This window comes from Gymnoscopelus microlampas (assembly GCF_963454915.1).
Source record: "Gymnoscopelus microlampas genome assembly, chromosome: 4".
In the NCBI taxonomy this organism is placed as follows: domain Eukaryota; kingdom Metazoa; phylum Chordata; class Actinopteri; order Myctophiformes; family Myctophidae; genus Gymnoscopelus; species Gymnoscopelus microlampas.
This window is the reverse complement of record NC_139941.1, coordinates 60637437-60655024: the sequence shown is the minus strand read 5'-3', so window position 1 is coordinate 60655024 and position 17588 is coordinate 60637437. Positions and strand designations below refer to the sequence as shown.

The 17588-nt window shown below is 37.9% G+C and overlaps 1 protein-coding gene across 15 annotated transcripts in view; it reads right to left on the bottom strand.

Moving 5' to 3' along the window:
• The window catches only part of LOC311044491 (uncharacterized protein), a 98861-nt gene that overhangs the window by 27056 nt on the left and 54217 nt on the right, over positions 1-17588 (bottom strand). For 5 of the 15 annotated variants that reach the window (XM_084056123.1, XM_084056121.1, XM_084056113.1 and 2 more), the window contains one exon: positions 1242-1514. In XM_084056123.1, coding sequence (XP_083912249.1) covers positions 1242-1514 — 273 coding nt within the window. The other 10 variants (XM_084056117.1, XM_084056116.1, XM_084056115.1 and 7 more) reach the window with 8 other exon arrangements.

Genomic DNA, 17588 nt, shown 5'->3' with positions numbered 1-17588 from the left:
ACCTATCCACCAGGTCACCAGGATCACTTTAGGATAGAAGTCGTAGCTGCTGCACCTCAGCATGTGAGTGTGTTCACCACGACGAGGGGGAGTCTCTGACTTCAGTCTCACTTTGGGCTCCACTGGATAAATAAGATTATTATTATTATTATCATTATTATTACACTTATTAATATATACCAGTCATTTGAACATGTCATTATCATTAATAATTGTATATTATCCAAATGAGATCCAAATGATCTAGAAAGCTTCAACAGGCTTACAACCCCTCCCGCTCACTCAGATCAGCTAACACAGGGAAGCTGTCAGAATCTTCTCTAAAACACCCTGGACAACGCTCCACACGTCCTAGACTCTTCTCCCTTCTGGCTCCCAAACGGTGGAACGAACTGCCCATTGCAGTTAGAGCTGCAGACTCACTCCCAATCTACCACCATAATCTGCAGACTGTAGCAATAGACCTAGCCTTGAACTTGAACTAGATTTTCTTTATTTTTTGTCACATTCCTAAGCCAATAATTTGATGACCGGCGGTCTCTCCAATAGGAGACTCCTTTGAGTCTCCTACCAGAGACATTAGCATCTTTCCAAATTAATCAATCAAATTATTGTCTCAGGAATGTGACAAAAACTAAAAAATCTCCATGAATTCAAGGCTTCATGGGGTGTAGAAAATAAGTCATTTTTGGGGTGAACTATCCCTTTTAGTGTTTAAACCATTAAGACCTGAGGCCGATTTTACAAATGTCTTTTAAATCCAGTTTTCTGAAAAACTATTGTTGCTTTATCAGTAGCTCTCAAACTTTTTCATGTAAAGAACCACCCAAAATGCTGACGCCCATCTCAAAATACTTTGTTCCAGGGACCCCCAGAAGCCAAGATTTGAGTTAAAAATGTTAGCTTGAAAATAATTGATTAAATAATATTAAAAAATAGCAGATCTACAAGCTCATAGCGCGGCACTCGGTGCCGCGCTATGAGCTTGTATATCTGCTATTTTTTAATAGCCAAAGTGTAAAATAATCCTTTTTCGCTCAAATCAAAATGTGACACAGATGCTTCTTCGGATCTTAATGGGTTAAGAGGATCTGAAATGTTTGTCAGCGGATTAAGTAATGTTTTATAATCATTATCAGATCAATATTAACACCATTAATCATCTCTGAATAGAATCATGTGATTTCATGTTATAGTTTATGAGGTGATGAGTGTTGAGTGCTGCTCTGAGATCAGCTCACCTCTCTTGTTCAGAACAGAGGAGTAGTAGATCTCAATGTTGTGTTTGCAGAATGCCTCTGGTTGTGCTCTCATCGCACGCAGTGTTGTAGGATCTTTATTGAGGCGCTCTGCGTTCTTCACACCAAGCTCAGTGTATCCAACCCACTGATCTACTCTACTGTCCCACCTGTAGAGCTCATCACCATCGAAATTCTTTGAGTATATGTACTGTATGTCCTTCAGCTCACTGGAGTTAAACACACAGCGGGTAGCCTCATAGAACACATATCCATCTGGAAATAGACAATTAAAAATGTCATTAATGTTCAGTTTTATTATCATCTGTATAATATCAACACTAGGCTAACTGCCCCCTATCGGCCAAATATGTCACTACATAAAGTCTAAAATAGGTTCAGGGTGTGAAATCTGGCATTAAAATGTTTTGAATGTATATTGAATATCTTAAATACAATGAGATTGAGCTACCAGTTAAGTTTTGTTTCTCTATGTGTCCAGTTGTCTAGCGTGGCTGAGTAAACAATGACTCTGTCTGTCTGTCTGTCTGTCTGTCTGTCTGTCTGTCTGTCTGCGGTGCGCTGGGGGGGGGCAATTTTAATATTGCAACAGTAACAACACACTCTACCAGCCTTCAGTGGTTGAAAAAGTACTCAAATGTTTTACTTAAGTAAAAGTATCAATACTGCAATGTAAAAATACTCTGCTACAATTAAAAGTCTGGAATTCAAAATACTTGAGTTAAAGTATAAAAGTATTTGCATCAAAAAGTACTTAAAGTACCAAATGTAAAAGTACTCATTATACAAAATGACCCATTTCAAGTTTTCAAATGTATACAAATCTTTTGAAAATAGCAGATCTACAAGCTCACAATGCGTCACACTTGTAGATCGGCTATTTTCAAATGGCCGATATAGGGCTGAAGTGGTTACTGTATGTTTTGTAGTAATAATCAAAATCTACAAAGTAACTAAAGTTTTTTCAAATAATTGTAGTGGAGTAAAAGTACAATATTTGCCTCTGCGATGTAGTGGACTAGAAGTAAAAGTACTGAAAACTGGAAATACTCAAGTAAAGTAAAAATACGTCAAAATTGTACAGTTACTTTACACCACTGTATATATTCAACCGTTTTAGTTCATAACTATTGTGATCATAGTATTCATGTACCTTTCACTGGTGGTTTCTTCAAGGCAGAGCGAACGGTGTCCAGCTCGGATTTGCAGAACGCCTGCTTACCCAAAGCATAACCATAAGCTTCAGGGAAGGTCATATGATCTACAAACGGAGGCTGAGGCTCCACCTTCTTCCCTTTGTTGAAGTCTGCGTACGCCATCACTTCACCATCCAGTGCAAACATGTACTCTTTATATGGGTCTTTAACTGTGTCTGAACAGCCAATGACATGAATGTCCTCATGGAACACTGGAAATAAAACAAAGATGACATTAAATCAACAACAAACTTCTTCACAGTGACAATAACACATAATCATCATGTTAAACAATCATGTTTGGTTCTTATAGTGACAGGTTGGATATTAAAAGTATAGCTTCCTGTTAAACGTTTTATTCACACTGAAACAGATTCAAATGTTTTCATGTATTTATTTATTTATAATATGAAAGTAATTCATAAGGAAAAATATATTTCATGATGTCACTCACAACAACCAGGTATTAAATCATGTCAGATTTCTATAGTGACGGCGTCTCCACGCCCCGCCCACCGCAGCGTCCGCTCGTCAGGACCCGACGTCTCCGTGTCGTCCTTGATCAGCGTTTACCGTGCGCAGCGCCGAGCGCACACCCAGCGTAGCGGCCGAGTAGCGTGGCGCTGTCGTAACTAAGTACATTCACTCAAGTACTGTACTTAAGTACAATTTTGAGGTATTTTTTACTAGTATTTCCAATTGTCAGTACTTTTACTCCACTACATCTCAGAGACAAATATTGTACTTTTACTCCACTACTATTATTTGACAACTTTAGTTACTAATTACTTTGTAGATTTTGATTATTATTACAAAATATACATTACCCACTTCAGCCCTATATATTTTGGCCATTTGAAAATAGCGGAACTTGTAGATCTGCTATTTTCAAAAGATTTGTATAATTTTTTTTAGACGATAACTTGTGAAACAGGATATTATGCATAATGACTACTTTTGGTACTTTAAGTAATTTTTTTTACCAATAAATAAAAAATTATACTTTACAATAATACATAAGTCAAATAAACCCCACTGTTGGTGACAGGTATAGAAAGCTATGATGGGTTGTTATGGTTGTTAATTGATTCATTGGTCACTCCATTCACAAAGAGGTCACGTGGTGTTGGTGCTACGTCAGTCAGTCAGTCAGTCAGTCAGTAGTAAAGTCAGGGTATGCGGTTACCCTGACTCAGAGATTAGACGCCTCTGCCCTGCACAGTCTAATAGAAAGCACAAAGCTTTAAAAAATAAGTCTGCCTCATCCAGGCAGTTGGCCAGGAGCCACTTTGAGTGGTAGTTGGGACAAACGCAGTCAGTGGAGCAAACGCAGTCCGCACAATTTTTTTTTACGAATATTTACGATTCTGTCCCTATCTGTCCCTATCGGTACATAACTCGGACGGCGCTGAGTCGACTAGCAGACCATCGGCTGGTCGACGCGGGCACTCGCGCCTGGAGGCGCTCGGGCGCGTCTCCTCAGCCTCAAGGTCTGCTGAGTCGGCGCGTCATGGCCTATAACTTATACTTATAAATTATAGTGAAAACACATCCTTAAATGGAATTAAGAAATGTTTTTTACCTTTAGTCTAGGTAAACTTAATTAATTGCAAAACATGACACCTCTTATTCAAAACAGATGGCGAATGCATTCTTCTCTTTATAGGGCCTACACAGGTAATAAAATTGCCTGTGAGACCTTTATGAATTGAACCTCACAGTCAGCAGTCAGTCAGTCAGTCAGTCAGTCAGTCAGTCAGTCAGTCAGTCAGCAGCTTCACCTAAGGGTTTCATGAATGAAATGGAGGGGGGGTGAACGGGGGAAGTCCAACTTTGCTGACCACACGGTATAGCTCAACACTATGCTATGATTCACGTGTATTTTAATGCCACTAAATGAATTGTTTTTAGCTTTAATAAAATGAACAAAACGCAGTACCCTGGAACAGTGAATTATTGACAAGCAGCGCGTCTGGCAGGTAAACGTTTCCCCCGATTTAACCTCTCGGTGACTGAATACGTTTGTCTCCATAGTCGCCATACACCCACACTGTGTAACATTTCTTTAACAGTTCAAATAGTACATTTTACATAGCAGCAGCTACAAAGAGGTATAACATGAACATAACATGAAATATGGAGATGTGAGGTTTCTGTAATCCCCAGGGTTCTATAATAGGCCCCTCCTCCTCCCTCTGCACAAAACCCTCATTTTCATGATGTATTATATTATATTCTCCATATTTCATGATGTCACAACAACAGTTCCTAACATCTGTTTTAATGTTTATGTATTTTGGACCAACATTCAAGATTCAATATTGTATATACAGGTAGTAAAAGGAGTGTGTGTGTGTGTGTGTGTGTGTGTGTGTGTGTGTGTGTGTGTGTGTGTGTGTGTGTGTGTGTGTGTGTGTGTGTGTGTGTGTGTGTGTGTGTGTGTGTGTGTGTGTGTGTGTGTGTGTGTGTGTGTGTGTCAGCATCCTGAACTGTTTCAGGTGAGAGGTACATGATTGGTCAGAAGTAGGCTAATTAGTAAATAAATATAATGTACTTACTTCCTGGAATCGCTTTGACATGAAGTACAGAGGAGAGGATGAGGAGGGTGGCTGTAATCTTCATCATCACTGATCAAAACTGAACTGAATTTAATAGATGAGAATAAACAGATCAGAATAAACAGATCAGAATAAACAGATGAGAATAAACAGATGAGAATAAACAGATGTTTACTGAAAGAGAAGTTCTGGAGTCTGAAAGAGAATGAAGGAGGATCTGTTCTGTAGTTTAGAAGAATCAGCCAATCAGATTAAAGATATGATGTTACATCATCTGTTTCCAAGAAGACGACAGCCTTGATTATTGCACATATCATGAACAGTTTATATTTGCTGCTCATGCACCTTATGTCTCCTCATTTACATGCTGTACCTTATGCATCTTATGTCTAACCTCATGTACATACTGTACCTTGTGTCTAACCTCATGCACATACAGTATGCACATATCTTTGTTTAATTCATCTTTTATTCTCTCCTTACCCCCCCCCCCATCCCCGTCTTCTTTTCTTTCTGAAAATAACTAAAATGGAGCTGCTCAAAAAATGATTTTACCCACATATTTACACCTTTAACCTGTGATGTGACAATATAGATGATTCTGATTATGTTGAAGAGGAAGGAAAGAAAGAAAAGAAAGAAAGAAAGAAAGAAAGAAAGAAAGAAAGAAAGGGGGACAACTTGAATCGGAGAGTAAAATATCTGGTCACTTCAGAAGAGAAAACCCAAATAAAATGCTGGAGCACTCCACTGGTCTACTCTGCACATATGTATTATTATGCAGGGTGACAAGGGGGTGTGGTCTCTGAAGACCATATTCAGACGGCGGCCATTTTGCTATTAAGTTAATGAATTGCCACCCCGTTTCTTCAATGCAAAATGAAAAAATGGCCACCATGTGAATATGGTTTATTATTTACAATTCCATAGTGTAAAATAATACCAGTCAGAGTTCCATTTTGTCCCCCCCCCCCCCCCCCCACCCACCCAGACAAAATCTTGCCCCCCCTACTGACAGAGGCTAACATCGCTTGTGTGTGTGTGTGTGTGTGTGTGTGTGTGTGTGTGTGTGTGTGTGTGTGTGTGTGTGTGTGTGTGTGTGTGTGTGTGTGTGTGTGTGTGTGTGTGTGTGTGTGTGTGTGTGTGTGTGTGTGTGTGTGTGTGTGTGTGTGTGTGTGTGCGCGCGCGCGCGTGCGTGCATGTGTGTCATTTGTTTGTATTGTGCATCGTTCTTATTTGGTTTTATATAATAACAGTAGATATAAATGTATATATTATATAATAACATAAATATAATGTACTTACTTCCTGGGATCGCTTTGACATGAAGTACAGAGGAGAGGATGAGGAGGGTGGCTGTAATCTTTATCATCACTGATCAAAACTGAACTGAATTTAATAGATGGGAATAAACAGATGAGAATAAACAGATGAGAATAAACAGATCAGAATAAACAGATCAGAATAAACAGATCAGAATAAACAGATCAGAGTAAACAATGCTTACTGAAAGAGAAGTTCTGGAGTCTGAAAGAGAATGAAGGAGGACTCGTTCTTTAGTTCAGAAGAATCAGCCAATCAGATTAAAGATATGGTGTTACATCATCTGTCTCTGGAAAGAGGATAGTCTGGATTATTGCACATATCATGAACAGTATAGCTGCTGCTGATGCACCTTATGTCTCCTCATGTATATACTGTACCTTATGCACCTTATGTCTAACCTCATGTACATACTGTATGTAAATATCTTTGTTTAATTCATCTTTTATTTTCTCCTTGCCCCTCCCCCGTCTTCTTTTCTTTCTCTTTCTGAGAATATCTAAAACAATGGAGCTGCACTACAAATAATTTCACCCACTTCTTTACACCTTTAACCTGTGATGTGACAATAAAGATGATTCTGATTATGTTGAAGAGGAACACAAGAAAGAAAGAAAGAAAGAAAGAAAGAAAGAAAGAAAGAAAGGGGAACAACTTGAATAAGAAAGTAAAATATCTGGTCACTTCAGAAGAGCACTCCACTGGTCTACTCTGCACATAATGTATTATTATGCATACATTATGCATATATATATATATATATATATATATATATATATATATATATATATATATATATATATATATATATTCTATAAATATATTCTCTATTCTATCTAAATATATTATCAACAATCATATACATACACAAGGGTGTATCATGAGGGTGAGTCACTGTCCAGCTAATCACTGTTCTATGTTTGCAGGTATTGCTGATTGTAATCAAATGACTGTATGGATGTATTTAAATATTTCTGTATGTCCTTGTTAGGTTTTCCATGATTGATGATACTTTGTGTTCATATCATGGTGTCAGTGTAATATATACTGACGGAGAGAAATGTGTTCATGTGAATGCATTGATGCTCATCACCTTTGACCTGTGATGTAGGCCAGTGGTTCTCAACCTGTGGGTCGGGTCCCCCAGGGGGGTCCCCACATGATTTTGTGGAGATGACAGTGAAGAGAACATTTTAAGGACTTTTAAGACCTTTATAATACAAAAAAAAAACAGAAGACAAAGAGGCAAAACATTTTTTTTTTTAAATAGCCGATCTACAAGCTCTTTTAGAGCATGTAGATCTATTTATCTGTGGGAACTGAGTCAAACTAAATGTAACGCCCCAACTCCTACAATTCTAAGTCTTTTTCAGGGTGGGAAGGTCCCCAGTTCAAATATTATTTTTTTGGGGGGTCCCCATGCAGTTCAAATATGTTTTTTTTGGGGGTTGCGGCCTGAAAAGGTTGAGAACCCCTTTTCTCAATCTTTATGAAAATTGGCGCTAGAATTATGACATTATACATTCTTGTATTGTATAAAACTGTCTGTCTGGTTGGAAATACTGTTGTTAGCCATGTTATGTGAATGACTTGGTTATCTTTTCCCCTTATAGAGCACCGAAGTCCTGACGTCACTAGCAGTAGAGGGCGCTTTTCGCAGGTTCGTGGCTTTACTTTTTGTGTTGATATCCTCATTGGGGAATCTTAGATCGCTTCATGAAATAACTTTGTCCCAAAAATAAACATGCCACCCTGGCGATTTTACTCATATGGATATGAAGCATCGACTGAAGGTGTAAATGTACACATTTACCCAAAGAGTAACACAATATAAACACTAGAAACGAGTCAAACAACCCAAAGACTACATTTCCCATGAACGCGGCTGCTGTAGGGACAGTGATATCAGACCCGGAAGTCGTAGTTCTTAAGACTTTTAAGGCATAATTCATTCCATTTTCGCCAGAAACAGGCTGTATCAAATATGAATGAATATCATAAACAATGCAGAGCCACCCCCCTGACAAAAACGCCAGGGTGGTGTGTTTATGTTTGGAACACAGTTCTTATATAACGTGATCTAAGATTCCCAAATCTAAGATTTCAACACAAAAAATAAAGGCACAAACCCGTGAAACTAGTGCCCTCTAGTGGCACTGGCAGTGGCATCAGACTTCAGTGCTCTATAGAGCTGGCTTACAACAGCTTCTGAGGATTTGTTCCCAGTATGGTATTCATTTTAACATAAAGTATAACGCCAAGAAAAGTAGCATTATGATGTAAAGAGGACACAACAGGCAGTATTTCCTCTCACAGAGGATCTCACAGATGATAGAGACATCCATAGACTGTGTTGCAAAGTGTACGCTCAGGCAAACATCTTAGTTAGGACATTGTATAAATGCTCTTCAGATGTTAAGGTTTCTTTGAAGAAACTATAGGATTAGTCATAGGGCTACTAGAGATGTGTGATTTAGAGGTGTAGTTGCATGTTGTTCCCACTGGAGGGCGCAATACACTCTATATATTCAGGAACTGCTTCCTGTTCTGTAAGCGTCACTTCCTGCCAGGTGGTTTTGTTTGGTTGCTGTGAAGAACTACTACTGGTATGAAAACACACAATAATCATTTATTATAGATAATTTACTGGTATGAAAACACAGAATAATCATCATTTATTGTACATTTCCATAATACATCAGAGCTAATGAGACATGCTCTTATTAGAGTCCACAGACCAAAGAGAATTCTGTTTAGTGTTGTGGTGAAACCACTAGGCATTAGCCTGTTGCTAATGCTAACATAACATACTTTATTTGCTTGTTTGAGTCCAGATACTTGATAAAAACAACCAGTGGTTGTGTTAATGTTGTGTTAATGTTTTAAACGTACTTTAGTGTCAACACTGTATCGTTTTAGTGATGTTTATGAAGAGGTTTAATGCTAACCAAGATGCTAAGCTCTAAGCTAGCTAGCTAGACTTGGTTAGTGAGGCAGCAGCATAGTGAGACATTAAAGGGTCATTCTGCTTATTTTGTGACATGAAAACCTTTTGGTTTGAGTATCTTCAGACACTAATGGTTTGTTTTAGCTATAAGTACCTGGATGGTTATACTTTACATATATTAAATACATTAGAGATGGTTATAATTTACATATATTAAATAAATTAGAGATACAAATTAATGGTTAAAAGGGGAATATATTAAAATGATGTATTAAAAGGTTGATAATATAGTATAATTAAAAGTTAAATTATTCATTTGTAAATCATTCATGTGTTAATTTGTGTTGTGATACTGACCATGATACTGACCAGGACACTCCATGACTATACATTATTCCATTGTATTTGAAGTAGGCTACTATATCCTTAGTTAAGTTGTAAGATATTATGAAGAAGAAAATAAGTCAATGAGGTCTCATAAGAACAAAGAAAGAGAACAGAATGATTTACTATTCTGCTCTTTGTGCAGATTGTGTTTTTGACAACCCAGGGAGTGTGAATAGTACGATGGTGGAAGGGGTGTGGCCAGCCGTAGGACCCGCCCACAAAGGATATCTGACCAGCTTGATTCATCTATACAGGTAAGACCCTGAGTAGCAGTTCTCCACCTCCACCTCTGTCCTAGTAGTAGGACGTTTGTCTCTGTCAGAATGGCCGCTAGTCCAACTTACATTTGGAACCAAACACTGTAGAAAGAACATTGAACGTATTATTTCCAACTAAATTGGGGGATGCCCTTTCATTTGGTGATACTTTTGAGATCACCAGAATTCATGAACATGCGTTTAGATCAAGGTCAAAGTACAAATTCACCCACAAATGAGCAATCAGTTGAAATTTGCGATTGAACGCTTCGGTGGGTTGTGACCCTGTGGTGAATTGACTGGAGCTGTTTGATTGGACTGTAGAGAAACAGATCCACACCACCAGACTGATAAACCAATTGCTTTTCCAGTGGTGGAAAAAGTACTCCATTTGTTTTACTTAAGTAAAAGTATCAATACTGCAATGGAGAAATACTCGGTTACAAGTACAAGTCCGTAATTCAAAACTGAGTTAAGTAAAAGTACAAAAGTATAGGCATCAAAATATACTTAAAGTACCAAAAGTAAAAGTATTTTTTTGTGTGTGTGGAAAATAGCAGATCTAGCCTAGGTATAACATAGGGCTAAAGTGGTTAATGTGTTCTACTTTGGGTCATTCCGGGTAAAGTGACAGCAGAAGGCTTCCCATACCCAGCTATGTGTTGTGTCCTCTGTTGGCAGCACTCAGCTGGGTGAAGCTGGAAAACACATGGATGAAATAGGTCTAAATCATTGGTTCTCAAAGTGGGGCCCGTGGACCCCCAGGGGTCCTTGGGGGGGTACCAGGGGGTCCCCAGCAAAATTAATTAATATAGCGTCACAATATTTTTAACCTCTTTAACCTTTTATACTTTAGCTATTCAAAAAATAGCCCATAGGGTGCATCCACACATAAGATACAAGTTGAAAAATGGCTGGCAGTGGGTGATTTATGTATTTACTCTGGCAGTGAATGAGTGTACGGAGGAGAAAAAAAACATAAAACGTTGAAATGATGGAGATATCAGGGTTTCTTCTGGACAGTGACGATATGCACTGAAGACTTTGAAGGAATCTAATGAACGTGTTTTATGAGGTCACAGTGAAATTGACCTTTGCTTTGACCACGTGCTTTAACTTCAGTTCATCATTTTAGTCCAAGAAGTGGATATTTGTGCCCAAAGTCATCATGGAATTCCTTTAACCCATTAAGACCGGGAACGCATCTGTGTCATTTTAAGATTTATTTAGCTATACAAAAATAGCAGATATACAAGCTCGTAGCGCGGCACCGAGTGCCGCGCTACGAGCTTGTACATCTGCTATTTTTTTGTTGTTGAAAAATCGTGAAAATGTTTGCAAATCTTTAGTTTGAATATATATATACTTTTTTAAAGCTAAAGTTTTTAATTCAAATCTTTGCTTTTGGGGAATGTCTTCTAAATCCTAACATTTTTTCATTCCCAAAGTTTGTTTTAATTTTATTTTTGACTTATGTTGCTATATTATCAATGGTTATCAACTTTTTTCATGTCAAGGACCCCCAAAATAATATGTATTTGTCCGCGGACCCCCTCCCATCTAAAACCTTTTTTTCCCCAGGGACCCCCAGAAGCAAAGATTTGAGCAAAAAATGTATATAAAAGATTTGCACAAATGTTCAAGATTGTTCTAAAAAATAGCAGATCTACAAGCTCATAGCGCGGCACTCGGTGCCGCGCTATGAGCTTGTATATCTGCTATTTTTGAATAGCCAAATAAATCTTAAAATGACACACAAGCGTTCCCTTCCCGGTCTTAAAGGGTTAAGACGCTCAGGAGGTCAGCGTCCAGATGGACCCTCACAGGTCTATAACTCTAGAGAGAGTAAAGGATGTGATTACTATCTGCTCTGTCTGGATTACACATGTCTCCTGAGAGCTGATGAGTGGAGGAGGCTGCCTGTTGCCAGGCTGTATATTCACTGATAAGTGGTGGGAAAAGTACTCACATTTTTTACTTAAGGAAAAGTATCAATACTGCAATGTAGAAACACTCTTTGATTTACAAAAGTAAATGTACTCATTATGCAGAATGCCCCATTTCACAAGCTTTCAATACACATTGTATAAAAATCTTTTGAAAATAGCAGATCTACAAGCTCACAATACGTCGCACCATGACACGTGAGCTTGTAGATCGGCTATTTTCAAATAGCCTACGTATATGGCTGAAGAGGTTAATGTATGTTTATGTTAATAATGTAAATGTAAAAGTACAAGTATTGAAAACTGGAAATACTCCAGTAAAGTAAAAATACCTCAAAAGGGTGCTTAAGTACAGTCATTGAGTACATGTAATTGTTTACTTTCCACCAATATCACTGATTATTGGTGCAGCAGAGCAGAGCAGAGCATGACTCTGCTGCCCTCTGCTGGCAGTCCCAGGTAAGGTCAACATGGAGGCTCATAATCACACTAGACATATCAGTGACTTTTCTGTCAGACTAATAATTATTCCACAGACTCAGACCCATAAACTATATTATTTCCCTCTCTGTTAAAAAAAAGTCCTGATCTTTATCTTTGTAATGAATGTGTTCCAAGCTGTGTCTTGGATTAAGTGGGGCTGTCCCAATCTTAATTAAATTATAACCCATGTCAAAATAATTGTTAATTGGTTTCTTTCTGGTCTGTTTCTGGCCTTGTGAGGAACACACACTTTGTCCTCGTTATCAGGTCACATTGATTTGATCCATTCAATTATGTATTAGTCAGAAATAGGGATGCACCGATATATCGGCCACATATCGGTATTGGGCGATATTTGCCACTATCGGTCAACATCGGTATCGGCAAAAAATAAAAGTTAAAGTTACAGGCGGTTAGGAGGCAATTATGTTGTGTTTCTGCAGATTATTATTAACAGTTATTTCTAAATAATGAAGATTTAGGGTATTTGTTTCCCTGGCACAAAAGGGTGAAATAATAACGGAGGATGCATTCATCTCCCCTTGTGGTCTCCTCCTCCTGATAGATGTTTTTTCAGGACAGTTTTTGAAAGAAACCCTGTGATTCACATCCTTAGTTTAATGCAGGGGTCTTCAACAGGGGGTCCGGGACCCTAGGGGGTCCTTAGAGCTACTACATGGGGGTCCGCAAAATCTTTGTGTGATATGATTTTTTTTTTGTACATTAACCACTTGAACCCTAGCATCCCTTTTCTGAGGAGAACTTTTAGCCAAAATAGCAGATCTACAAGCTCACAACGCCTCGCAGCGCGAGGCGTTGTGAGCTTGTAGATCTGCTATTTTTGGCAAAAAGATATAGGTGTAGAGGGAAAACGGAGCAGACCAAGTAAAAAGAAAACGTTTATCTGAAGCACAATTTTATACAATATAGAGTAGGGGGTCCCTGCTTTATCTCTCTCTCAGCTAGGGGTCCTTGGCCTGAAAACGTTGAAGACCCCTGGTTTAATGGATGATGTCAGGTTATTCCACATTGTGGAGGCAGAGTAGTAGAATGACAAATGTCTCATATTTGTTCTAAATGTGGTACTTTACCTACATTTTGACTCAAGTACTTTTACTCAAGTTCATTTTGAATTCCAGACTTTTACTTGTAACAGTAACATTAAGTAAACATGGGATTTGAGTGTCTGACAAAGAGCCATTGTAAGAGTTTTAAGCATATTTAGATTATCGTGATAATATCGTTAAGCACAATTATGTTGGCCTAAGAAAAGGTGACATGACATTGTGTCACTATAGACACCTGTAACCATTTGATTGTGTTTTGGGGTCATGTGGTGTACATTTAGTTAGGCTGCTACTGTCAGGTAAAATAAAAACACACTGTGTGTTGTCTCTGCTGTTGTTTCCTACTGACACAACTGAGCCAGTTAGGAGCCCCCTCCGGGAGGACGTAGGGCCTCTGTCCTACTCCCGGAATTTCATTTGTCATAATGGTTACAATAGTGTCTAATGAAGTAAGTTCAAATCTCCCCCAGACCCCCCCCCCCATCTATCTCTCTCTCTCTCTCTCTCTCTCTCTCTCTCTCTCTCTCTCTCTCTCTCTCTCTCTCTCTCTCTCTCTCTCTCTCTCTCTCTCTCTCTCTCTCTCTCTCTCTCTCTCTCTCTCTCTCTCTCTCTCTCTCTCTCTCTCTCTCTCCTCTCTCTCTCTCTCTCTCTCTCTCTCTCTCTCATAGTAAAACATAGTGACTGTGATGTGGTGTAAATGTCACTTTGAATAATAAGTGAATATTGTAAATGTTGGATGCAACACAAATTGTCCGAGCTGTAACATAATCACAACGTGGTCCTTTGTCAAAGACAGGAAATGCTCTCATACTGTAGTGTGGAATAATAGAGAGAGCTCTATGAGTTTGTATATCTGCTATTTTTGAATGGCCAAAGTATACAATATGGATCAAGTGGTTACACAGATAAGTTGAATGGGTTAAAGAGCTGGAGAGACAGGGCGTACACTGTTACTGAACAAACACGTTATGACAGAATATAGAGTTATTTAACACTTATTTTAACACAATATGACTTAATACTAAACAACTCCCTTTTAACTCGCACTGACACTACCGATAAACATTAACAAAACAGACTGTAAATGCTTCACACATGTTTAACTATCTATGTAGAAAATAACTCACCATTCTATTTACAAACTAGAAGCTGAATTCTTCAAGTAGTAAATAGTAATGAAGCAGTGGTGATAAGTAACATTTACTTAACCCTATAACACTAACGTTGTATATTTTACCCAATATAATAAATTCCATAAAAAATATGTCTCATCAAAATATATTAAAGTACAAATATACATGTCAAATGTAGGTATTCCTCTTTAATATTTCACCATGAAATAAATAAAAAAAACGGGGGAAAAAAGTATTATTTTCACTATGTTTGGCTCTCGGGCAAACGTCTAATTTCTCTCAATTGGGTCTTGAGCTGAAAGGTTTGGGACCAGTGTGTGTTAGATCATTCCATCAATAGTTAAAGTAATGTTTGAGGAAGTCATCAGTGGGTGAAGAAGAACTTTCTGGAATTTTCCAAAGTCATAGCTGTGTTTTCAACTTGGTGTCCTATATTGTTGGCTCATGTTACTATAGGCCAAAATGTCCCAAAATGTCCAAATGTTTAACAAATTATCGGAAAAGAAACACTAGACTAATTCACAATTTTAAATACCAAAAATAGCAGATAATATCTGCTATTTTTGGTATTTAAAAAAACGGTATCCTAATATTATAATATGTATATTATACAGTATAGAGTGTTTGTTCAGTAACAGTGTTAAATAGCTCTATATTGTGAATGAGCACTCTCTCTTGATTGGCTGAAATTGGCAACCCACCTGCAGTGAAATGGAAGAGAACATGAGGCACAGTTATGTTTTCTCATTCCTTTATTGATATTGTGACATTCCATTCAAACCAAGCAAATTAAAGCCAAAATCTAACATCTGAACTTCAAACCATTCATGATCAGGGGCCCAGATCCCAGGGGGGAAGGAACGGATAGAAACACAACAGTGGAGCTGAAAAACGGAAAGATAAATAATCACCTCAGACCACCCTAGAGGGTTTAGGTCCACACATCACCTCAGACCACCCTAGAGGATCAGGTCCACCCATCACAGGGAAATAGTGATGTCATGATGACCCTAACACATTAATTATCACACATTATAAATGATTACATAATAATAAATTACTTATGGTCAAGTATAACATAATAAAAAAAACTTTTTCACAAACATGGTTGACTGACTTCCATTCAGATGGATATTAATATTATATATGTTATGAAGAACTCTGATTGTGTGTGTGATCATTTATTTAATGTTTCAATATAGTGTATAACTGAAATATTATGTTTGTGTTTTCTGACGAAACTATACAAAGTCATTTGATGAACCGCCCACAGTAATTGGGACTCCCTCTTCCTTTGGTGTGGCGCCCAGGTGAAGCCTAAACCCTGACCTTTAACCTCACATAAACTATGTCTATAAACCTAACTTAAACCCTAACCTTAATCTCACCTCAAAACCACGTTGACCTGGGCGAAACACCGGGAAAAGACAGTAATTATCGTTAGCCTTAGCTAGCCAATTATCATTTTTAATTGTTTAAAGGACACATTAGTGAAAAAGGTTGATGATGTCATCATTGTGCTGCTGTTATGAGTATTTAAAAGCTGAATGGACACACATGTATTTCCTCCTCTCTCCACCAGGGAGGACTCTCTGCTTCTCTGAAAACACACCCAGGTGTTCTGTGAAAAGACAATAAACCATTAAGAATCAGAATGTATTAACTGTGTGAACATGTTAACACTTTAGAATAACATTCCCTTATAATAGTAAATTAATCATTCCCAAATTATTAGTTAATGTGTTATTCATAACTTGTTAAATGTGTGTTAATGGTTAAAGATTTAATGATTGAAAACCATGCTATAAATGGTTAATAGATCATGAACAAGTTATTAGTAAGGTTAGGGTTAAGGTTAGGTTTATAGACATAGTTTATGTGAGGTTAAAGGTCAGGGTTTAGGCGCCACCTGGGCGACACACCAAAGGAAGAGGGAGTCCTAATTAGTGTGGGCGGTTCATCAAACTGATGAAGACACACACAACCCCCCCCCCTCATCTGACCACATAGTCATCAGTGTTGTCTGATACAACAAATCATTTGATTATTACATTTGATTATTAGATTCATTATTATAATAAATGAAGCAGAAGACACATGATAATGTAAATTCACGCGACCGGGATGGTTTACCAGGCTAGTTGTTTCACTTCTTACACAAGCATGTTTTGTGTGTGTTTTCTACTTTTATACACTTTTATACATGAACAAAAAGAAAAAAGTTCAGTAAAAAGAAAGAGGAAGTGAACCTGGGTGTGTGGGAGGAGTCTAAAGATCATCATTGGTTGTCGGCACCAGAATACGACCTGATAGAAGAAGAAGAGAGACAGTTAAAGCAGACACACAAATAAATCATATGTGCTGTATTGTGTGTACTCTAAATGTAACACTGATGTATTAAAGCTAAATGTGACAACATAGAACACACTTTGACCTCTAACTAGGTTATCTAAACTGGTCTAAACCGGTTAAGGTTCTAAACCAATATAAACCAGTTTAGGTTGTGGCTTTACATGTTTGTTTGTTTGTTTGTTTGTTTGCATTTCTGTGAGGGTTCCACATGTCATGTGATCCTCTGTTGATCTGACCTCATTTCTTCCACTGGTAGTATAATAATTAATGAAACATGTTAAAAACATGTTAATCAAAAATGTCATTCACCTCGTTTCTTCCACTGGAAGTAGATGAATCCAGACAGGAACATGACCAGACCCAGAACCAGACCTGATGCTCCCATGGCCACCTTGTTCTTCACTGACTCTGGCATGGAGTCATCTGACAATACAAATATTATATCATATATCATATATCATATCATATCATTACAGTAGATTAAAACACCTTGTTCTTCACTGACTCAGACATGGAGTCATCTGACAATAAGCTACAACAACCAAACACAATAAACAATAAACAGACGACACAGTCATTGTGAGTCTGTTCAGTAATAATGAGTCCAACCCTATTGGTCCAGTCCTTGAGGAGTTTGTCACCTGATGTGACATGTCCTTCTTAGAGCTAAATACATCCAA